The 23589-nt window shown below is 49.5% G+C and overlaps 1 protein-coding gene across 2 annotated transcripts; it reads left to right on the plus strand.

The window, feature by feature from the left end:
* Positions 1–69: 69 nt before the first annotated feature.
* Positions 70–21820, plus strand: ZBTB37 (zinc finger and BTB domain containing 37). Of its 2 annotated transcripts, XM_068690422.1 has the most exons (6): positions 70–167; positions 562–668; positions 1160–1243; positions 2195–3127; positions 4539–4638; positions 6739–21820. In XM_068690422.1, exons 4-6 carry the CDS (start codon positions 2205–2207, stop codon positions 7225–7227), a joined length of 1512 nt encoding a protein of 503 aa, XP_068546523.1. In that variant the 5' UTR covers positions 70–167; positions 562–668; positions 1160–1243; positions 2195–2204; the 3' UTR covers positions 7228–21820. The 2 variants fall into 2 exon arrangements, with proteins under 2 accessions (XP_068546523.1, XP_068546522.1); XM_068690421.1 differs by lacking the exon at positions 1160–1243.
* The last annotated feature ends 1769 nt before the right edge of the window (positions 21821–23589 follow it).

Consider the following 23589-nt stretch of genomic DNA (forward strand, 5'->3'; position numbering starts at 1 on the left):
GTCACGCGCCGAGCCCCGCCCCCTGAGCAGGGCGGGGCGGGGCGGGGCGGGAGGGGCGGGAGGGGGGGGGGGGGATTTGGGATTTTCTTCCTGGGCGGGGGGGGGATGAGGGGGGGGGCAGCGTTGCGCTTCCGGGCCGGCGCCGGGGCCGATCCCAGCCCCGGGAGGTGAGCGCGGGGCGGGCGGGGGGGGGCCGGGGGGGTCCGAGCCGCGCGGGGCGGCCCCGAGGGGAGCGGGGAGCGGGGGGGCAGCGCCCGGCCCCGGCTGCACGGGGCTCCCCCGGGACTCAGCGCGCTCCCGGCTGAGGCCGCCCGCGGCCGCCGCCAGCGCCCCGCAGCCCCGCGGGGCTGGGCTCGTGCCCCCGCTGCGGGCAGCGCCCCGGGGACAGCGGGCGGGGAGGTCCCGGCCCCGGCCCCGGTCGCGGCCCCGCGGGGTTGTGGTGCCGGGGGTGCGCGGAGCGGGGTCGCCCAGCGCCGCCGCCGTGACCCCCAGCGGAGCGGGGAGCGCCGGGGCTGCGTTGGCTGCGTTGCTCCTGCCTCTCTGTGCTTCGTCCTCCCGCAGGGGAAGGGGGCAGAAAGCTTCCAGACGCCGCAGCCTCGGAAGACGAGCAGGGAGCGAAGACACCGGCCGCACGCCCCCCCCGGTGCATGGTGCCGTTAACGTGACAGGTACGGGGCGGGGTGGCAGCGGGGTGGCATCGGCTCTGCGTGCTGCAAGCTGCTTCCTCGGCCTTTGTGGGTTTTGTCGCTTCCTCCCGAAGGCAGGGCGAGGGGAGAAGCAGCCTTCGGATGTGGCACTGCTGAGCTGCACCTTGGGGAGTTGGATGCAGCCCTGAGCTCGTCCGCCCCGCAGCCCGGCAGCCGTCCCCTTGGTTTAGCAATCCCCGTGCGCGACCTCGGGAGATTGACAGGCTGCTCTGCAGCTTCAGGTTTAGTAACATATTTTGCCAAGTTTGCACAAAGGCAGTTCTGGCACACCAACATGCACTATCCTGCAGCGCTCGTAGCTGAGAACGAAAAAACGTGCCGAAGCTCTAGGCCCCTGCCCTCCGAAGGCACATGTGCGTGAGCTGAGGCATGCGCTGGGCCCTTTTATTCGGAGATTTCTCAGAGTAGGCACTGTCAGCCTCAGTATTCCTGGACTGCCCGAAATTGTTTAGATATCTGCAGCACTCTGCCTAATCAACACTTCAGATGCCATCCAACTGGGGAGCAGCTCGTGCCACGAGAGGTCTTTAATGAAGGTATTTATTTTCCTTCTTTTTTTTTTTCTCTGGTGTGTGTGTGGCGGGGGGTGAGTTTACGGCTAATTTTGGACCATTCTGAATTTTGACCATATATGGTCAGGACTTCTTTTCAAACTTTGCCAAAATGAAATGTGATGATTATAAAAAAGGAAAAAAATAAAAAGAGGAATTACGGAAAGGAAAGTAGGAGAGCTCGTGTGCTAATCCCCATTGTTCACAAGGCATATTCTGCTGTGCGCAGCACCTCAAGCTACACAGACGTTGGCTGCTTTTCTCATGGAGTCGTTTGAGCCGGCTGGATGGTCGATGTGTTGGTGGCTGGAGTTGGTTACTGCTCTTTTGCTTTCGCTGGCCTGGTGTCTGTTTTCTGCCCTGTGTCGGAAGTGCCACAATTGATGAATATCTTGGTTTTAATGACGCGATTAAGAGGCCTGGAGTGCAAACATGTGCTGGTCAGCTTCTGAAAAGTCACTGGGGAGGATTTAGACCCCTGTCTCTCCTTCATGATTCCTGCTCTGTAAAGGACAATCTTATAGCAATATTTATTTCCACTTCCAAAACGCTTAGAAGGTACAAGTGCTAAGTATTTTAATCCCTTATGCAATCATTACCTATTTTTAGAACCTGAACCATTTTCAGTGTTCTTTTTACAATGCAAATGCGCTTTTATTGAGGCTTGCAGAATGAACTGTTTAGAGCACTTAAGCCACAGGGAACAGGGATCTGTCAGGGACTGTTTTAACATAATGTTTGTAAAAGGCAATGTACAGAACATAAAGATCTGCTGCGAGCCACTTGTAAATTAAGCACTGAAAGCTCTTTAAAAATCCCGACATTTCAAACTGAATAGATGTAGATGAAGAAGGCTCTAAATGCAGAGGACAGAGCAGCTTTGTTAATGACAGCTTGTTGTTTTTTTTTCTTTCTCAATCGGGTTACACCTGCAAGTGGGACAGCCATGGAGAAGAGTGGGAACATTCAGCTGGAGATTCCTGACTTCAGTAACTCTGTCCTGAGCCACCTGAACCAGCTGCGCATGCAGGGCCGCCTGTGTGACATCGTGGTCAACGTGCAGGGGCAAGCTTTCCGCGCTCACAAGGTGGTGCTGGCTGCCAGCTCGCCCTACTTCCGCGACCATATGTCCTTGAACGAAATGAGCACAGTTTCCATTTCTGTCATCAAGAACCCGTCTGTTTTTGAGCAGCTCCTTTCCTTTTGTTACACCGGTAGGATATGCCTGCAGCTGGCTGACATCATCAGTTACCTAACGGCCGCCAGTTTCTTGCAGATGCAGCACATCATAGACAAATGCACGCAGATTCTCGAGGGAATTCACTTCAAAATCAACGTAGCAGAGGTGGAAGCGGAGTTGAGCCAGACCAGGACAAAGCATCAGGAGAGACCCCCGGAGTCTCACCGGGTGACACCAAATCTCAACCGTTCCCTGAGCCCTCGTCACAACGCCCCGAAAGGGAGCCGCCTGGGCCAGGTTAGCACAGTGCTGGACATCCGGGAGCTCAGCCCGCCAGAGGAGTCCACCAGCCCCCAGATCATCGAACAGAGCTCAGATGTGGAAAGCAGGGAACCCATCCTGCGGATCAACAGAGCGGGACAGTGGTATGTCGAGACGGGAGCCGGAGACCGCGGCGGACGGAGCGATGATGACGTCCGAGTGCTGGGAGGAGTGCGCATTAAAATGGAGAACCTGGAGGAGTGGCTAGGGGCAGAGAATCAGCCGTCAGGAGAAGACGGGAGCAGTGCTGAGGAGGTCACAGCGATGGTGATTGACACCACGGGCCACGGATCAATGAGCCAAGAGACTTACGCGTTAGGGTCCTCAGGGGCCAAAGTAGTCAGGCCGACCAGCAGTGAGATTGACAGGTGAGTTCTCTTCAGCTTATGTCCTTGGCTGTAAGAGGAGACTGAGAATGATTTTCACTTGGCTGGGCTGGTGCTTTTGACCATTTCCCCCTAATATTTCACGTGTCCTTCTTAAGCCTAAGCACTGAAGGATTTTTTTCCTTGTGTTACAGAGTGTATCTGGTTTGGGTCATAATGTTCTGGCTGGACAGCCATCAGCCCAGGATCTCCAGGTGTAGGCTAGCTTGGGATCGTTAGTGCTCACAGATGTATAGAGTGGAATCTCTGCCTCTCAGTGTTTCAGCTGACACAGGGTTTTTGTCTAAAAAAGAAGTTGCTGTGCAGCCTCAGTAGATGCCATGCTCAGCATTGGAATTAACGAGGTCGTATACAATACATTACGCAAAGTACCATTGTAATGATGCCTTCTGGCCTGAAAATCTGGGAGTTGTTCTGTTCTAGGAACAAGCTGGCCACCAGCTGTAGGTCAAGAGGAAGCTTTCTTCCTGGTGGTCCGGGATAGCAGTGGGTCCTGGGGTTGCATCTGCTGAAGCAGTTGAGGTGGGGAGCCCGTTGGCCTCTGCTGTTGTTTGGATTTATATGAAACAGCAAAAAACCTATACCGGGAATAGGGGGTGAAATATGCTGTGTTTTTTCGTCCATTTGCTTCCCCGGCACTGCAGCATTTGTTTCCTTGCCCTTAGCTCAGACCAAAGAATGGATCTGATAAAGAGCGGATCTTGTGTGTCTGGGAGGGCTTGCATTCGATGGGGGGGAGGTTCCCTTCACACTTCTCCTCTTCCAGCTCAGTCCCTCTGGTCCTACGGGGGAACAGCTTCCCGGAAACAGTGGATATTCCATCACTTACTGTTTAATAAACCAGTCCGTGGGAGTTACGTTGAGCTGGCCCTTAGGAGAGCAAGCCTTTCCTAGCCTCTCGACTCTTCACCATGGGTCAGCTGGCCCCAAGCATCTCTTTTTTACACTGCACTCAGTATCCGCTGTTTCCTACTTGGAGTCCCTGGCATCACTTTTGTGATATGCCGTAGTTTCACACTCACAAGGGGAATAAGCATGTGAGGGTGGTACATGAGAGGTGCCCTTAGAGAACCAGTTTCTCCTCCTGTTGGAGAGTTCCTGAGTCACTGGGCCCATATCAATTTACTTGCTTGCAATAGCAACCCAAAAGCTCTCTATAACTGAACTGGAAGCCAAATGACTCAGTTTTATTTTTCAGATGTTAAGACTGAACCCACAGACCAGTATGACTTGGTTTTTCCTTTATACTTGCGCTGTTCCGCCTCCTGTGTGTTAGCTGGTGAGGATGAAGAGATGCTATACAGGTGCCTCTATTGCTCACCCGTTGTTCTACACACCATAGTGACCTGATGCCCATTAAAAACTCCATTTACACTCTTCCCCCACCCCACAGATTTAGCCCTTCTGGCAGCATGGTTGCTGTGACTGAGCGGTACAGATCAAAAAGCGAGTCTCCCGGGCGGATGGATGAGCCCAAGCAGCCCAGTTCCCAGGTAGGCAGTTCCAGCAGTTTGCAAGTAAACGTTGGCGTTGAAGGTTAAGGGGACTACGTTGTGGTGTAGCATGTAACCTTTTATATTTGCAAGCAATGTTGTTTGTAAAACGAGGACCAAATATTTACTAGTGCCAAGGGTTTGGTTACCCACCCTCAGAACGCATGCCGTCAGTGTATGGTGTACAACTGATTCTGTCTGTTGGTTGGGATTTTGTCCAGATACCTGGAAAACATGAGGAGTTTCTCTTGTTGTCTGAGGGCGTAAATGTCAACCCTCATTCTGGGCAGGGCACCAACTCCTGAGGAGAAACCCTGTTCACCTGGACCTGTGCTAAAACACTGCCAGCAAGTGCCCGAGCCAAAGGAAGAGGCGTTAGCTGGCTTCTGTAGGAAACTGAGGGGTGACAACATGCGAACCTTTTCCTACTGGTACCAAAACCATTCCAAAAAGCCCTCCAAGTACTACACCAGTAAAGCTTGTGGGTGGAGTGTCGGAGGACTGGGGGTTTGTACAGAGGTCTCTTGTCTTTTGTCCCTTGTCTAATTCTTCTGTTGCATGCAGTCAGTGTTGCAGTGACACTAGCGCAAGGACATCACCCAGCACCCTGTGGAAGGACATCTCGTGTTCCTGACACATAAGTAATGTGTTAGTTTGTAATCAAATGACTTTGCTGGAAGCATGTGAGGAGTTACCAGGCTGCTTTGACCTTGAGTAAGACTGAGTGAAGTGAGGAATAAAAACCATGATTTCTGTCTGCTAGCTTCCGGATGCCCTTCGATAAAACGATACCTTTTTGCTCTTATTTTGCCGAAGGCCTGTTTTGGGTTCTCAAAATATGTCTAGAAAATTTCAGGTCAAACTAACCCTTCAGGGCAAATGCAACAGAAAGCAATTTCGGCTCTAAGTATGGAAAAGATGCTGTTACTTCTCTGTAGTGAGACAGCCTCAATCTTAGAACCGTGGGCTTCAACACATGCAGGGAAGTGCTGTCACCTTTCACACTTCTGCTGTTCCCACGTCAATGTTATAAACAGCCTGCCTGCAATCCCTGCCCGGTGGCAGCGTGCGAGGGAGGCACCACAGCTGTGTGCATCTCCTTTAGTTCCGAGCAGCTTGCCACTGCTTGTGCAGCTGCACTTGGCGGCGCCTGGCACGGTTACACCGCTCCTTGTGTGTGCCCCCCCCCAGCTGTTGGGGCAGAGGCTCTTGTGCGTTCACACTGGTTGCTCCTCTGTGCTTGGCATCCTCAGGAAATGGCGTGAGGCTTGGAGTACAAACACGCAGGCCTTCAGGGGCTGTCTAGGTGTGCTGCCTCCGGGTACAGCAGCTCCAGAAAGCAGTGCCTGTGGCTGTCCTCGAGCCGTGTGGCTGAGGGATGCCCGTGGCTCTTTGGCTTGCAGCAGGCGGTGAGGAGCTGCTGCTCCTTGCCGTGCGTCTTGGAGCCGGTCACAGCTCGCTCTGCTCAGCCTCTCCCCTGCAATATCGTGGGGGTGGATGGATTGCGTAAGCCTTTAGTCAAACGTGAGCCATTATAAAATGAAGCCTGAGGGACACCTGAACAAATACCCACGTGAAATGACACCCGGAGAGTTTCAGACGTGAGCTGGAGTTTATTCCACCTTCGTGTTACTGTAAGCTTATTAATTGGCTTTTTTCTAACGTTTAGTAAGTATAGCAGAATACAGTATACGGTATTTTAGTCAAACTGCTCCAAGATTTTTTTGGGAAAAAAAACGGAGTAGCTTGTATTGACACCTTTGATCCACAGCTCAGTCAGTGGCTAACTGCCCTCCTGACAAAGGCTGTATTTTCTTCCCCAGACCCAGTGAATGGCTTGGCAGAAGGGGCCGCTAGCAGAGGTTTCTAATTGATTGCTCATTTGTCTCCAGCCCCAAGGCTCCAGTTAAGCACTTAAATGTGTGCTTGAGGTTGCAGACATTAGTGCTGTTGATTTCTAGGTTTGGCACATGCTCCAGTGCTTAACTGGACTGGGGCCTAGAGGAAGAAACAGCAGATCTTTTCCGCATATTTTTTTTTCTTTTTAAGCTGCTTGTTTTTTTGTTTTGTTTTGTTTTTAATCTGTTTTTTCCTTCGCAGGGGGAAGAATCAGCCATGATTGGAGTGAGTGGTTACGTGGAATATCTCCGGGAGCAGGAAGTTTCGGAGCGCTGGTTCCGGTATAACCCACGGCTCACCTGCATTTACTGCGCCAAATCCTTCAACCAGAAGGGCAGCCTGGACCGGCACATGCGGCTCCACATGGGCATCACGCCTTTTGTCTGCCGCATGTGTGGGAAGAAGTACACCCGCAAGGATCAGCTGGAGTATCACATCCGCAAGCACACAGGCAACAAGCCCTTTCACTGCCACGTCTGTGGCAAAAGCTTCCCTTTCCAGGCCATCCTCAACCAGCACTTTCGCAAGAACCACCCTGGCTGCGTGCCTCTGGAGGGGCCTCACAGCATTTCCCCCGAGACCACTGTCACGTCTCGGGGGCAGGCAGAGGAAGAGTCTCCCCCGCAGGAGGAAGCTGTTGCCGTGGGGGAGACGGCACAGGGATCTGTGTCCACCACTGGGCCAGACTGAAAGGCAGCGGCAGGGTGTGGGGAGGAAGGACCACCTTCCCGTTTTGGCTCTAGAGAGTCAGCACCAACCTGGCAGGCTGGTACTGTAATTAGTGCAATGCCACCATTGGACAGAAAGAAGCTCCCAAGATGTTGCCAAAATAGAAAAATCTTTCTCTCTCTCTCTCTTTCTCTCACAACACCCCACAAACATAGTGTTAAAGGTTTTTCCTCCCTTATTCCTCATCTTCCCGAGGAAAAACAAGACAACTGTGTCAATCAACTTCTTCTTATTCAGGGATCGACAGGATTTAAAATTTTTGTAATGTTCGATAGCGATCATTCAGGACAAGCAGTCCTTTTTATTTCTCAAAAGATTGTGGCCCAGCTGCCAATTCCTGCCGGCGCAGAGCCAGCGAGCCTGGCTGCTCCTCGCTGCGTCTTCTGGCCCGCATCAGAGGGGCAAGCAGGGGTGAGGGGCACTTGCCTTTCTCCCTTTCCCAGGTAGTGGCCACGTTAAAAAAAACAAACAGACTGTCCTAGTGGAACCTGCCTTGCCTGACTATATTTATCCCTGTCTTATTTTTGGTGTGTCTCTTTTTACATTTTTACGTAAACTATTATTTTAGGGCTTTTGGCTTGCCCGTTCCAGGCGTGTGGCCTCCTGCCCCTTGTTAAAAGCGGGCAGGGCTATGAAGCAGCATTCTAGAGGTCAGCAAAATTTGAAGCGCTTAGGCTACTGAAAGTGAAATTTAGCAGCTGTGAGGTTTGCGTCACTCTAATGTGTGGGGAGAAGGTTTGGAGGGGTCTTTCGGAGAGGGTTGTCCTCTGCTGGTGCTAATCTGGAGGGTTCGGAGCGCTCCGACGTCCTGAGCGGTGCGCTGCCGTGCTTCAGGTGCTGCCAGGCTTTAGGAAGAGGTTTGTTTGCTGGCTGAATGGAGGAGTTAGAGGCTGACTACCAAAGTCGTCCTTCACCCCAGCTCCCCCCTTGACACGCACTTGATCTTTTATAACAGCAATATGGTTTACTGAGATACTGTAATCCCAGCCAAGCAATCATGGGTGGTTGCTTTTGAACATGTTTCTACAAACTAGTTTGATAACTTTTTTATTGCTGAAATGAAAAAAGAAAACCCTACTTTATTTCCTCGTAATGGTTCAGGAAACTTAATATCAGTGGTTCCTAGAGCAATCACAACTCTGTCCCGTTGCATGGACTTAAACTTTTGTATTCTAAGAAGCTCTGATGTTTAGAGCAAGTTTAGCAAACCTGGAGAGACATGCCTGTGTTGTGTATTGTAGGTGTTTGCACGTGCTTACGTGTTTCCTAAACAGAAAAGCATGGGACAGGTAGATAAGTGCAAATATCTTGACATCTTCTGAAGAAGTCTTTTTAAAAATATGCAATACTTTAAGAGTTTTCTTTGGTTCTATTGCTGAGTTGTTGGTGATGGAAGGGGAAAATGCACGACAGGTTGCGCAGATCGGGTTTGGGAGAGGACATTTGGTTGAAGGGATTCTCTTTTGGATGTTTAAAGTGTGTCTTAGGGAAGGATGAAGTTCTGATCCTTAGGATGATGGGAGGAACAATGAGACATTGAAAAAGAAACACATTCCAGCTTGCTTTCGCAAAGAAAGCTGGACAAGTGGTTACAGCGTGGTCTTGGCAGGCAGGAGGCTTTCTGAGTGCAAACAAAGCTTCTCCTGCTGCCTGCCTGCACAGCTTTGGGCACAGGAAATATTTCCTGGCCTCGCTTTCCCCACCTGCAAATTGCGACTCGTGATCATTTTCCTGCCCCATTAGAGGCAAGAATTCGGAGAAGGGCAAAGTGGTCTTGCCTGCCTTCCACTTCGAAGAGGCAAAGGGTCTCACTGTTCCTCCCACGTCTCTCAAAAGGCAGACGTGGCTCTGATGCTGTGGTGTGTGGGGAGGGGAAGGGCTTGGTGCCAGGATCAGGTGCACCAGGGACGTGCTCCTAAGAGAGGAGCCTTGGCAGGTGTTCTGAGCAGGGCACCTGCCCAGCGCAAGTTCCTTGACCGTTTCGAACAGGACAACTGACATCTCCCCTTCCGTTTTCCTTCTGTCCCTTCTTCTTCCTCTCCTGTCAAGTGCATCGACACGCAGGGGATGATGTTCTGAGCAGCCAACCAAGGGACCAGCCCCGTTCAGTTTCCTGTCAAAGGTCAAAGAGTAAGGTTGCCAGAGAGTAGTCGCAGAAGATGAGAGGTAAGAGGGTGGCTAAGGTAGGAGGTTTCGTTGCAATCGAGGTGCGGGGAGGAGCGGAGATACGCAGAGTATGCTGCTTTAGTCATAGCTTTTGAAGTTACCAAAAATCATTAAGAAAAAAAGTTAAAAACTTTGAAGTCCTATCCCGTTCACACTAGAGAGTGTCAAAAGTTACTTTTAGTTGCTTCAAAGATTTTTTTAAGTGTTTTAAAATAGAACTTTTAAAAGAATACTACCAAACTATAAAAACATAAGATTATTTATATACATATATTATATATAAATATAGTGGGAAAGTTTCCCTGCTAAGCTTGCTGTGAAGAGAAGGGTGAAGGTGCAGTAACTGCTATACAAGCAACATTTTTCAGAAACAGATGGCAACTGATCCGTCAAAGCTTAGTGAAGAAGGGCTGACATAAAATGGTGAATGCCTTACTTGTATGGCATAGCTGTGAGTTTCTTGAGCAGGTTTTTGTTTTTGTTTTACTGTATTGATACTGTGAATGGAGGAGCATCCTAGCAGCCCGGGGTGAGATTGGTGCATCCTGTTTGGCTGATTTGCTACTTTTAATTGGCCTGGTGAAAGTCGTGAAATTGTTCCTTCATATTGTTCTAGGCTAGCCTGAAAACAAAGCTTGTGAAAGGTTTTCTTTTTTTCTTTTTCTTTTTTTTTTTTTTTTGGTGCAGAGGTTGCCACTGTACAAATGATCATTTCTGATTGCATGCAAAAGAGCCAATATTCTTGCCCAGGCCTCGTTGAGGTGAAGTTTATAAGCTTGTAACTAGAGTCAGTATAAGGAATGGTAGTGGGAATCATTTTAATATTATTTCTGTACATTTAATGGACATGTATGTGTACGTATGTGTGGAAATCATGGTGTCTCTAATGCTTTTGTGAGCCGTGCTGAAAGCCGTCGAGGCCAGCTGCGCTAGGAGAGGGAACCAGTTCAGGAGGAGTTGTTTCTTCAACTTTTCTTTCAGCAATCGGCTTCCTCAGCGCAGATGCGGCTGCGACTGCAGGATCAGGGCTTGGAGGCTGTGTGCAGGATGGAAAGACCTTGTGTGAGTTTTCCAGCAGTGCTGCAGCTGCTTGGGGTCGCTTCCCGTAGCGGCGTGATAACATCTTTTGTTGCATCTCCATCTTGCAGCTCCACTGAAGCTGTGGAGAAACAGGTGCCGGCTTTCCAAGTACCAGTGCTTCTGCGATGGGTTGAGGCACGGCTTGGCATTTCCACATCTAGCTTCAGCTTTTTCCCCTTTGCCAAAACTGTGATTTCAACTGTGATTCAAGGAGGATGTGAAGCGAACTGTCGTGTTTTAATACCTCTCTAACTTAACATTTCTGTCAGCTTCAGAGCTAGGGCTTGCTAACCCGTTTGTTTGCTCGCCTCAGGCAGCAGGGGGAACGTGCTCTGTTTCTGCAGCCTTCCTTTTTGGAGGGGGAACGCATTCCGTAGGTCTTTGCAGCGGCAAGGAAACCTTCCCGATGTGAAGTGTTGCGGTTCTCCCCGTGAGCCTGCAGAAAGCCCCAGTGCCAAGGCACAGCAGGGCAAAGCGCGGTGCTGCGGACGTTCCCTGCTGCTGCTGGGCTCCCTGTGAATAGCTGTGAAAATAACAGGAATTGTGTTAATACTGTGCTGCTGCTTGGGGGACAAGCTAACAGCCTTCCTCTCGGGAGGATGACTGGCGTAGGGCTGGAAGAGAGAAAGAAGCAGAACAGGCCGAGGCTGCTTACTTGCAGCAGCTACAGAGGGGGGGTTGTGAAATGTGAATTTCTAACGGGAGGCAGAGAACATGCTTGGCCACCTCACGCTGGCCGGGAACACCGGCCTGTGCAGAGCAGTCCCGTGGCACGGCCGTGCCGCCCGCCGCTGGCTTCCCGGTGCAGCTCCTCGTCAGGCTGCTGCTGCCAGCTCGCGGCCTTTTGCCTCGCCGGTGTCTCCTCTGAAATACTTTTAAGCTGTGATCTGTTTAACCAAGCTTGCCGAAGTTTGGGTGGCTGAAGGCAGGAAGAATAGAAAGCATGTAGTGCTCCTGCGGCTGTTTCAAACCTGGCCGAGGTCGGCAGGGGCTGACCGTGGGCACTGGCCAGCGGCCGGGGCTGGAATGGTGCTTGGAGCAAGCTGCGGTCTCGTGGGAAGGCACAGCACGCAGGCACGGGGCCAGGAGCTCAGCCCTCTTCAAACCGAGGCCAAAACACATCAGTGAGACCGATCTCTCTGCTCGGCCTGCTCCTGCTTTGTGACAACTCAGTGATTTTGTTTGCCAGGGCAGTTAGTCCCACGCCTCTCCGCAGCGATGATTTCACTTAATAATTTCATGTAAAAGTTTGATGCGCAGTTCTTTAAATATTTGTAAGCAGTCTGGTCCTTCTTTGGGTGATGGAACCCACGTTGTGCGTTTGCAAGAGCAGCGTTGTAGCTTTTATTTGCTTGGGCCTTCCTCTTCCCAGCAGAAGCCAGTGTACAAAACGACAACTGAAAAGGTGCAGTTGGTTTGGGAGGAAGGTAGCTTGCAAGAGAGACTGAGTCATGCAGCTTTAACGCCGAGGAAAATTAGCACCCCTTAAACTTATTATTTAATCTTCATAATAACCTTCTGTTTGATACTTGACGTGCCAACGTCGCTGTGCCATTCAGGCATCCGAGTGTTCCTGCAGCTAAGTGACACTGATGCTGTTCTTCCCAGAAAAGTTTTGGGCATGGAAGAGGTCAGGTTCAGAGAGGTTCAGAAAACTTCTGGTGTTTCTTCTAGGCTTGGGCTCCGAGTTTCTGCAGTCAGAAACCCGGAGTCTTTGGGTGGAGCTGACTGTTATTATTCTGTAAGGTGGTGGTCCAGCAGTGAGCATTACCCACACCAGGGGCTGAGATCATGCACAGGGCTTTGACATTGTCAGCGGAAGGTCCTAAAGAGCAGCTAAATATCTTTATTTTAATCACTGTCACTCAAAGGATATTTTAATATAAAATGCATACATACATCTGTATGTAGGTTTATATAGAGAGATATATTTGTAACCAAATAAAAGCTAGAACTATGCAAACACTACTGGCTGCTGCTTGAAACTAACACCTACCAGAATATTTTGGAATACTTTGGAGTATATTTGTTGCCTTTTCTTTTTTTTTTTTTCTTTTAAATAAAAAATGCAGCAGGGGCCAAAGTTTTGCTGCAGTTAGTCTCACTAGAAGCTTAGATCATTCTGAATCTGGAATCCACTCATAAGTGGGTTATAAAAGTATCTAAGGAGTCCTCCAAACTCTAAAATATATCCAGCTGCATTAGTATTATTGCTGAAAGGCTTTTGTTTGCAAAACATAGGAAAATTCAGAGGCTGGGACTGGGAGAGATGGAACTGTGGTGTTTGGGATGGTAGGTAGGGAAGAGGTAGAGTCAATAATGCGGGTGTTTGAAGAGGAAGGCCTGGGAGCATTTTCCTTCTGGACATAGGACTGAGTTGGCTGCAAGGCATCTTCATTGTGAACATCTCCGTCCTTGGGACGGAGGCTGTGATCGAAGCAGGACTGGGCTGAGTTCTGATCCCAGCGAGGTACTGGAAATCTTCCTGTTGAGATTGATGTTGCCAGAGTTTAGCCTGCTGGGAGAAATTTCATGGGGTTTCTACCGTTTCTTTGTGTCAGATCCGATCTTTGCTTTTAGGTTTAGCTAAAACATATCCGTCTGGAATCTTCACTGACCCATTTGACTTTTTGTTCTTAGGGACTGTAGAAAATTCAGGTTTCTTATAACATTATCCTCATCCCAACTGTGAACAAGTTACTACTGCTTCTAATTTATTGTCTTTCTGTTCCTGAACGTCTGTGTCATCTGGCTGATTACCAGTGCCACCTTGCAGTGCTCCATTAGCTTTTATGCACAGGGAATTGTTGCAATGGATAAGGTGATGAAGCTAGTTGGAAGAGTAGAAGCCTTTGGAGAGTAGCTTTTGCTTCCTCTAGCTGTCGTTAGGGAGTGCACACACACGTACCAGTATATGCATATATATGTATACATATATAAAGTATTTCAGTATAAACTCATTAAGCATTATTGTTTAATTTATATTTTAATCCAGTTATAAACCAAAGTATTACAGCTTGTGAAATGATGCTTCTTGGAAAGATCATTGTTGACAAAAATGCAGGTAAGATGGAAGAACTTGTTCTTTTGAACCCTAGAGACTGGAAACCTCGGGCGGATTTAAGGCGTGCTAGTAAGGTTGGATTGTGGGGAGGCAGCGTGGGTGAGCACGTGAAATGCTGTTGGTTTTTTTCCTCACGCAGTTTAACTTGGTGCTGGAGGAACTGCTACAGGAGCAGTGCGGCCTGGCGGCTGGCAGAGACGAGGCACTTGCCTCTGCTGGAGGTGGTTTGAGTTCGTGCTTTGACCAGGTCTTGGCAGCGCTTCTGCTGCTGGACTGCCCCAGCAGAACTGCTCCGGAGCCTGAGCCGGCCCGCTGTGCCTGTTGGCCACAAAGCACGGCACCTCTGCCCTGCCTGGTGATTTGGGGTACTTTAAAGAAGAATAAGGACTTCCCTGCTGGAATGCCTCGAGGATTTTCCTGCAAGGGAACTTGAGGGTGGCTTTGCCTTATGCTGTAAGGTGGATCTAAAGTGATCCTCTGCCTGACCCTGTCCTGGTCAGCGCGGGATTAGGGTGAATTTTTGATATCGACAGGACAGACTGACTCGGTTCTGGCACTGGTTCTGCCTCTGTCCCCAGCGGCTTGCTGTTTCAAGCTGTGCTGTCTAACCAGGGTTGGAGGCAAGAGGTTTGCATTGAGGTGGAGTAGAGCTGCCACTGGACCCAGTGCTCCAGGGCTTTGGCTCCTCTGTGCTGTCACAGTGATTAAAGCCAGCCCCGAGGCAGTTTCCAGGGCCTTCTGAAGGCTTCTGGACATCTTTGACGTACAGAGAAGTGGTTTTGTTAAACAAAATCAAGGCTTAAAGATGCAGCATTCTCCATGGCACTTAAGTGTTCTGTAGGAAAACAAGCACATTCTGGCAAGCCCAGAAGTAAAAAGGGAGAAGGTGGCAAATCAGACCGTGGCCTGGCACAACTGGGTGCTGGAGAGAGGAGGCCACAAAAACAACTGCCAGTGTGTTCAGTCTCTAGCTTACTCTTTTAGAAAACAGGCACTTGCTAGTTAGTGATGTCTAGAGGTGCAGGTATTTTGTAGTAACCTCTGAAGAGGCGCACGTTCTGCTGTCAGCAATGGAAAGAGGAAATGGGTTCAAAAGTGAAATCTGGCTGTTTTTTTCTCTATGGGGGGAGTAATTGCCTTTCCGAGGAACTTAGAAATGCTACAACTTGACCACAAAAAGTCTCCTGCATGCTTAGCAGCAGCCATACTTCCTCTTGCTCTCCTGCTCAGCCCGCATGCCAGAGGCTCTTTTTATAGCAAGCTTCCCTGCATCCCTCCTATCGAGCAGTGTGATACCCACCCACCCTTGTTGATTAAGTTCATTTAATACTCTCCAGCAGGATTAGTGCGTACTCGCAGCTCCTGGTGTACACGCAATACAATTTTTAGCTCCTGAGTTCAGATCTGGCAAATATAAAAAGCCTGTAAGCTAATCTATTTCTAATTGTAGTCACTGGGGACTGCAGGCTGAGTACAAGAGCCCCTCTGTGCTGCACCAATGCCTAGCAAAGCGTCACGGCCTCTGCTTCACTTGGGTTTTGTGAGGAAAGAAATTCCATCAGGCTGAGGCATCCCGTAACCCTTCTTGGGGCAGGAGGACACTTCTCTGCTCTGGTGGCAGGGAGGAGAGGTACCTTAGACTGAGCTCTGGCTGCTAACTGGGCAGAACAGTTACTGAGACAGTTGTATGTCAAATTTCTGCCACTTCTCTTTAAATAACTTTCAGTAATATATATCTGTACATGCATAGCATTAGTTTTACAGAAAGATAGCCCTTTTTGCTGAAAATGCCCCAAACTGAACATTGAGTAGCAGCAGTGTGCTGCACGGGGCGGCTCCTCGGTGCTTAGGGGGTCGCTGCAGGGGTGTGCCTGAGGCTTTGGGCAAGGGCGTTGGAATTCCCTTCCCTTGTAATTGCTCTGATGGCTTTGGGACGCTGCCCACAAAGCTGCTTTTTGTTTTTAAAGCTTTAATTCCTATCATGGAAATGCTGAAAAATCACAGGTCACCTCCTCCCTGATTACTTTTAAGCTGTTTAGGTAAATCTTGACGTGGCATGACGGCTTTCACTTTGTCATCTACATGCAACTTCTCCATGAACTAGCCCAGAAGAGCCAGCCCACTGCCAACAGAGCCAGCCCACTGCCAAAGGGTTTACCTTTGCTGTTCAGGCACCTGCACTAGGAAACTTGTTGGACTTCACAGACAATCGGTTCAAGTCGGGGGCTGTAGGATCTGATGCTCATAGCAGGGCTTCCCTGCTGCCGAGGGGCTGGGTTAGCTGGGGGACCAGAGCTGGGGGCTGTGCCGCAGCCTGGACCAAGTCACTGGGTGCTGGTGCCCACTTGTTGGGGTCCGTGATGTGAGGGACATGGGCTGGGCTTTCTCCTGAAGTTTGCCTCGTGACTTCCCACAGACTGCTGCCTTCAGTGGCAGGACTGTCAGCACCGGGGATGTGCTGTGGGGATCTGGGCAGGGGATCCCGTAGCTTCAGAACCAGAAGCAGCGGGATGTGCCAAGCGCTTCTGCAAATGAAGAATAAAACCTGCTTTTAGCAGGGTGGTAGAGCAGACCTGGGGGTACTGGCTGGTAACATATGTCCAGGTACTTGTTTTTGCAGGGTGAGATGAGCCATTTCAGAAATCTGGGCAAGGAACAGTGGTAGTGTTTGAGCCCTGCCTTCTCACTCCAGGCGGCCACCGAGACCCGCAGCAGGTACGTCTGTGCCGCCGCCGGGGTGGGAGGGAAGGGAGCCCCGGCACCCAGCCGGGAGCGTGGAGCTGGCACGCTGCGGGGGGAGAGGCAGCCCCGTGCCAGAGGTGCCCCAGGTAAATGGGCACCATCAGTTTCATTAAAAAAAAAAAGTATTCTAATTGGGTGATGGTGAGCTGGCAAGGAAAGTAGGTTGGCGAGGAGGGGAAGAAGGCACGTGTCCCCTGAAATACGAGGCAAGCTCATCTGCTCTCAGCACCGGCCGTGGCTGTTGCCACTGGAAGGCAACAGGAGGTGTTGAGTGGAACGGGGGTAGGTGAAACGACAGCAGAGCATCCCTGGGGAGAAGCGTGTGTGGATGTTGCGGGCAGGGAAAGGGCTGTTTTGGAACCTGCCTGTGTGCAGGAGCATGCGGGAAGCCTCGTGGTCTTGGAAGACAAGAGATGCTCACGCCCAGTTCAGAAGCATTGGAGCTGAGCATCACCAGTGTTCTCTGCTCTGGGATGTGCAGAGCTCTTCAAGGGATCTGAGAATGGAACCTAAGGAAATGAGCCAGGCTGTAGTGCAGGAAACTTTGCCCTGCAGATTTTGGAAACTCCCTTGGGAGAACCTCAAGGGTGGCAAGTGGCGGTTGAGAACAGGTAGCACCAGGCAGATTTCAAAGTGCTGTTTTCTGAATACTATGCTTTCTAGCATGTGTTAAAGCTGTTGAAGACAGAAGTTTGCTTTCATTTCAGTACTCTCTCCTTCATGCCATTCCTTGAACTCCGCAGCCAAGGAGAGGGTGCAGAGAAGACAGAGCCAAACCTCTCAGAGGCACGTGGTGGAAGGAGCAGCAGCAGTAAGCAGAAGTTTGTACACAGGAAGTTCAGGTTAGGTATAATGAGAAACTTTTTCACCATGAACATAGCCAAACATTGGAACAGGTTGTCCAAAGAGCCTGTGAACTCTCCAGCCTTGGAGATACTCAAGACCTGGCAGGTAAAACCCTGAGCAACCTGCTTGAAGCAAGCCCTGCTTCAAGGTGGGAGGCTTGGACCCAAGGGTCTGCCCCTCCCTCGGGTATGTGGTGCTCCTCTGTCACCCCACGGGGGTGTGAGGCACTGCCCCGCCACATGCTGTGAAGCGAGGGGTAGAGCCTTACCCCACCACTGCATTTCCATGTCACATTGTTGTTTTTTTTAATTTGTCAAGGATTAATCCATGACAGAGCATCTTGTCTACAAAAGTCTGTGGAGAAGTCCAGCTGCACCCAAGCGTGAGTGCAGCTTCCTTTTTTTCATCAGACTAAGCCAAGCTATATATATATTTTTTATAGAATTATCATATAAAAATGGGCAGCTTTAATGGGCTTCCTAGTTCCTATCAGTTAAGCTTTTGAAATATATTCAGGTGTCTTTTAAATACTGCTGTGTAACTTCCTTGTTTAATCTGACATATTCTGAGTTATTATTTTTCTGCAGTTGTCTAAGGCAGTACTTTAAGAAAATAAGTGCATTAATTTTTTGCCAACTGTCAGTTATGTTAAGCCTCCAGCTTTACTTAGATTTTGTAAATGTGCTTAATCCTCCTCAGCTTTATGGTTAAATGTCTTCATTATTTTTATTATTAATTGCAGTGAACTTATTTATTTAAACCTTCCCATTATGTTTGCAGTCTGAACCAATACCATTCACTAAGGCCCACAAAAACTGTGAAACTCACTAGAAAGTAAAAATGAAGCTAAATTGGTTAATTTTACTACTGGTCATAAAATACAGAAAGTAGCAGCATAAAAAAAAAAATAAATTGCTGAGTCTGGGGGAGGAATTATGAAGCCTCAGACAAGAAACTTCACTTGGAAATGAGCTACAACCTGACGATCTTTCACTGGTTCCCCATTTGGGCAAGGTCAGAAGTTGTCTTGAGATCGAGAGGTTTTTCTGGGGTCCTTTTTTTTTTTATTGATGCGTTTAGGGCATTGGTTTGGTCTGGATGCTCCCATGATGCTATTTTCTTAGACATCTTACACGTCTAAGGAAACTATGGATTACTGTGAAGCTTTTATTTAATACTTTATTGCATTAAGGTGGTAACTGAGCAACTGTCGGCTTAACAGAGGCACGGGCTGGTGGGGAGAAGGAAGGTGCCATGCCGTTGTTGAGGCAGGTAGCTGTGAGTTACACTAACACAACAGGGACAGTGCAATTCTCTGGATTACAGCTTCGAGTCTGGCTAAAAGCGTGAAACGTGCCTCACATCACCCCTGCGGCTGGTCCCTGGCCCTAGGGTACTTTTGCTGGATGCACCAACGTGACCAAAAGTCAAAGTGAAGCAGTCTCACGTTTGCTCTGTGAAAATACAGGGACGGGGTTGCCGTCAGCACAGGCTGTCCCGTGTGCGTGCTTAGAGGCTGAGGGCAAACATGGTCTCTGATGAAGATTCAGGGACTCATTTTGTGTGTGGTGCAGGTACTTTCCTTAGGGGTTTGAGAGTTTCCAAAGCCAGGGTTCTGCTGTTAGGTGAAGCAGCAGATCTGGATCGCAGGATCCAGATGGATCACATCCATTTGGGGATGGAGGGCAGAATTTGTCCTGCCCTCTGCCCAAGATGAAAGCCCTTCAGCTCCCCTGAAGTTCTTGCCTGGGAAAAAGCCCTGCGCCACTTTCCAGGGCTGTGTTGTCACAGAGCAAGCAACTATGAGAAAGATGTTGAAGTGCAAGGGGAGCGCTGTCACTCAAATAAGGCATGTTTCTTTTGTGATCGTGTATGTAATATTGCTGACAGGTAGGAGAAGACAGGCCAAGGACAGAGTAATCCTTGCTGGCAGAACAGGGACTTTGCTGAATAAGCTCTTTTAAAAGTTGAGTTAGGAAGAGAATAATATGCAGCTCTATGTTCTTGTGGTAATTTATTCCTCACCTTGGGCCCCGTGCTTGCAAGGAGGGCCAGTGAAGGACAAGGGCAGACTGTATCGGAGGCTAGTTGACAGAAATGAAAGCAAGCTATTCAAAATAGTGCTTTTGTCTGAAAAAGGGAAGGGAACGTACATCGTTTTCCCCTAAGCCTCTGGTCTCTTAAACACTAGCTAAAGCTCTCGTGAGCTGTGCCCCAGTTGTTGCTGAAGGTGCCCTCTGCCCCCTTCTTTCCCCAGCCTCACCCCCCTTTCCTGTACAACACTGTGAATAGGACACCAGTAGCTCTTTTTAACATTTCCATTGAACTTGCTCAGAGCATGAAATGCTGTCCGATGCTGTCACGTGGTGACACTGCAGAAGATGAGCTGTGACTGAGAGCCCTGTTCAGCCCAACAATAACCCCCAAACAGGGACACCGCTGATTTAGCGCTTCCACATGGAACAGTGGAAGAGAAGAGCATTGTAACAGGAGTTAACAACCTAAGTGGCTTTATATAGCAATTTGCTAATCAAATTTGATTTCGTAACAAGCTAAACTGACAATCAATTTCTAAAATAGAAAAAGCCTCTTGGAGGGAATAGTCGAGTATGTCTTCAACAGAAAGATTTAACTGGGCTAACTTCTAATGAAGAGCACAGGATTTTTTTTCCTTTTTGTTTTTGAGCAATCACTCCAGAAATTGAGTTGCGTTAAGCAGCAGAAGATTCGCAGGACAGTAACTACCTCTCTCTCTCGGAGTGCTGAGGTTGCCATGCTACACACTATCAGCAAAGCTTTCACTTCAAACAGATTTGTTTTCCTTACCTCCGTTTCAGAAACGCAGGTCTGCTCTGTAAAGTGACTCTATGAAAATGGCATCGGGCAGGAGCGGGGAGAGCCTTTCAGGTGCCACAGTCCCCCTGACGCTGGTTCCTCACCATGCAACCCCTGGGGATGAGCTGCGGGGCTGTGAGCATGCAGGGTGCATGCATTCCTTCGCGTGTCCTGCGTCGCAGCAAGCTGGCCGGGGGCCGCAGGCTGAACTGCTAACCAGGACCCGAGCTAGCAGCACGGAGGGGGAGAGGAGAATCCCTCTCCCTTCCGCCTCCAAGGGAGCAAGAGCAGTGAAAAGCAATAAACTTAAATAAAAATAACACTTTTATACGTCGGTCATTAGTCAGCAGATCTGACTCTGCAAATTTATATATATTATACAAGCATACAGGGAGCAGATCTGTCACGAAAAGGTGCCATTTTTTTCTAAACAGAGTCCCTTTCCAAACTAGAACAGCACTTTAAAAAGGTTCCTCTTAAATAAAAAAAATAAATAAAAAAAAAAAAAAAAAGAAAAACCCTTTACTGAAGAAATGCACTTTAAACGTAAGATGAGTATGGCTGTTGCAGGCTTTCGAGACAGCCGTACAGGCAGGGGGCTCGCCGCCAGCCACAGCCCGGGAGGGAGCGATGGTGCCAGACCCTCGGCTGCCACTGGCAGCCCCAAAACTACCGCAGCTCTACCTCCCGCTCCCGCACCCCTCCGGGCCCGGCGCTGCCCCTGCCAACGTTATGGACAGGATTTTCCACCCCGACCGCAAAGCTGGTCGCAGCTCAGCCGTGCTGTAGCACTAACAGGACTGGCATGCGTTGACCTGTTGGAATACTTTTGTAACATGATCAAAAAAAAACAACAACAAAAAAAAACACCCTTGCCTGTAAAGACTCTTGAAACCCCATTTGTGGTAGGTCAGAAGTTGCACCCAGTTGTGACATAGCAGGCGGCCTATCCGTGGGCACCAGGCTGCGCAAAGCCTTGGTGAAGCTGTTACTGAGGTTGGGGGGGAGTCCGTACTGTAGATATGGAGCCCTAGTCAGTTCAGTATTTAAAAATAATAATTAAAATCCAAGTTGGTGTGTCCCACATTGATTCCGCTCTAAGCTGCTTTGCAGAGTAACCATTAATAAGAAAAATTGTGCTGTCACCATCAGCTGTTGGCCTAGAAATCCAACTTTTTAGGACAAGTGTCCTAAGACTCAAGACTTATTTTCACAGTTCAGAAATTTCCTGCTGTGCTATTATTTTTTCAATGTTATTTTTGGTTGCAATCCTTGTTTCAAAAAAAAAAAAAAAAGTCAGTGTTCACACTTAGTCTGCAGTAGGTTGAAGTGTGATCCTGCTGTGTGTAACTTGTGGATATCAGACTGTTCTTAAAATGATTTTACAAGCTGTACCCAAGCTGGTCCTCTGCCCTGGCTTTTCTTTTCCTCGTCCAGTGGCAGCTGGCAGAGGCAGATGCCCCAGTGGGGCTGCCTGCTCGCGGGCTGGTCACATACAGCAACAGCCGCTGCTGCTGGAAGGGGCCAGGCAAAGGCAGCGCGAGAACCAGAGTTGGGGAAGGGGGAAAAAAAACAAAAGGTAGAGGGATTGTACAATTGCATTTAAAGCAGTTTAACAAAAAGCGCTCTCGTCAGACAGCTTTAAGAACAATGTGAATGAGAACTTAGCAACTTGGGTAGGAATCTTTGAAAATTCTATAAATGTATACTTGAAATTCTGTTTGTATTAAAACAAATTGCATTTTCTTCTTTCTTTTAACACTGTGTAAAAGAACATTATGCATGTGAGTGGTTTGAGAATTAAATGGTTTAATACTCAGATCCTGGTCTGTTTCTTGTAGCCACCCGGTCTTGGCCGATGTTGGCTTTCTCTGGGCTGCCCAGGCAGGACGGGCACCCAACCCTTCTGATCAGCAGTGCTGAGAGCACCCCGACCCCGCTGCCCTCAGCTTACCAGCATGGCAGAGCCTGAACTGTCCCAGGCTGCTTTTCCTGTCACCTTAGATGCCTTCTGGTCCTGGTTTTTGAGCTTCGTCTTACCACTTCTGCAGGCTCAGCCCTTTGCAGTCCCTTGGGCTGGGGAAGCCACTGCTCTCACACCCGATTCCTGTTGCAGCAAGAGGGCTTCTCCAGCTGCTGGTGCCAGAGGAAGCATTTTGGTTCAGTGCCATGTTAGGGAGATCCAGGCATTTCCTCAGCCTTCCTTTTTCCCCCCACCATCTTCAACCTCCACAGTGTAGAGCAATCACAACAAGAAAGGCAAAGGTTACAGGCAGAGATAGTACACAGCTGGAGCTGTGAAATGAGGTAAGCAAGAAGAAGGCAGCATCCAGCAAGAAAAGCAGCAGAGGTGGGTGCTGGAGTAAGGGAAAATAAGCTTTCTGACCCCTTTGTTATTTCCAAGATGCTCCCTCCCCCTTGTCTCCCAGGGTTCCAGCCTCTGTGTTCCAGTTGCTGCATGCAGTTTCTTTCAGAGGCATTATTCCAGATAAGCACGCCAACAGGAGGATTTAAGACCCTCAGCATCACAAATGTCAGTGCCTCTTAGGCCTCTTCTCTGGGTAGGGCACTGACTGCAACAGCCATGAGATGCAGCAGAGAAGACAACTCTCCATGTCTGAACTGTGCAACACAGGTGCTCAAACCTTCCTCCTACAGGAGTGCTGCAAAGCCCAACTGCTCCCAAAACTATGATGGTCCCAGCCACGACCACATCCTCTCGTGCTAGTCTTCCCACAGACTGTTCACATCTGTGAACTACCTCACTGTTGGCATGCAGAGGCACCTGCTGCTAAGGGAAAACCTTTCTAGAGACGAGTTTTACTGGTCCTACAAAATCCAGATGAAGTTGCACTCTGGGGAGTGCCATCTACTTGCACAGAAGCAGCTGCCTGCACATAGCACATCTGATACACGTATCACGAGCAGGACTGGACCATGCTTTCACTGCCTTTTTTGCTCATTTTAACCAGCTGCCCTGAACACAGAACTCGTAGAGAAAAGCTCATCACATTTCACTTCTGCATCTCAAAGACAACCCTGCCAGAGGTCCCACTGCAGCATAACCACCTCGGGTAGACCAGAATTCAAATCACACACACGGCGTGGCAGCAGGCCAGCAAGCCTCAGCTCTAGGAGTACACTCAGGTGAAATAGCAGACTTTGACACACAGCTGGAGATGGCAGTTGCATTAGTTGCAGCTATCACCTTAGTAGGACATCACCAATGTCCAGAGCCACCCCTGCTACAGTAACCTGAATGTGGAACTAGTTTGAAGCTTACTTCTCAAAACAACAGACTCAGGAGCCTTGGCTACATGAGGCTTTCACCAGCGCCTGCACAGCACTTGAACGCATCAGATGCACCAAAGCTGCTGGCAAGGAGGACTCTGGTGCTCGGCAGCTCTTCCACCCAGCAGCCGTTCAGTGCCAAGCTTCAGAAAGATGTTTCTGGCCCAGCCAGCACGTGCCCTGGCTGCGGCTGTTCCACTGGCCTTGCCAGCTGTTCTACCAGAACTCAGGAGTGTAGTTAAGGGCGCGTTCCTTGACAAGTCTCGGAAGCAATTTAGTGAAAAGCGTCCATTCAGAGA

The sequence above is a fragment of the Anas acuta genome, chromosome 8, assembly GCF_963932015.1.
Source record: "Anas acuta chromosome 8, bAnaAcu1.1, whole genome shotgun sequence".
In the NCBI taxonomy this organism is placed as follows: domain Eukaryota; kingdom Metazoa; phylum Chordata; class Aves; order Anseriformes; family Anatidae; genus Anas; species Anas acuta.

What these genes read in the sequence shown, in the direction of transcription:
- ZBTB37 (XM_068690422.1), top strand. Translation starts at nt 2,205, where the DNA reads ATGGAGAAGAGTGGGAACATTCAGCTGGAGATTCCTGACTTCAGTAAC. An exon ending in ACCAGCAGTGAGATTGACAG is followed by an intron (nt 3,128 to 4,538) that starts GTGAGTTCTCTT and finishes CCCACCCCACAG; the next exon opens with ATTTAGCCCTTCTGGCAGCA. An exon ending in CCAAGCAGCCCAGTTCCCAG is followed by an intron (nt 4,639 to 6,738) that starts GTAGGCAGTTCC and finishes TTTCCTTCGCAG; the next exon opens with GGGGAAGAATCAGCCATGAT.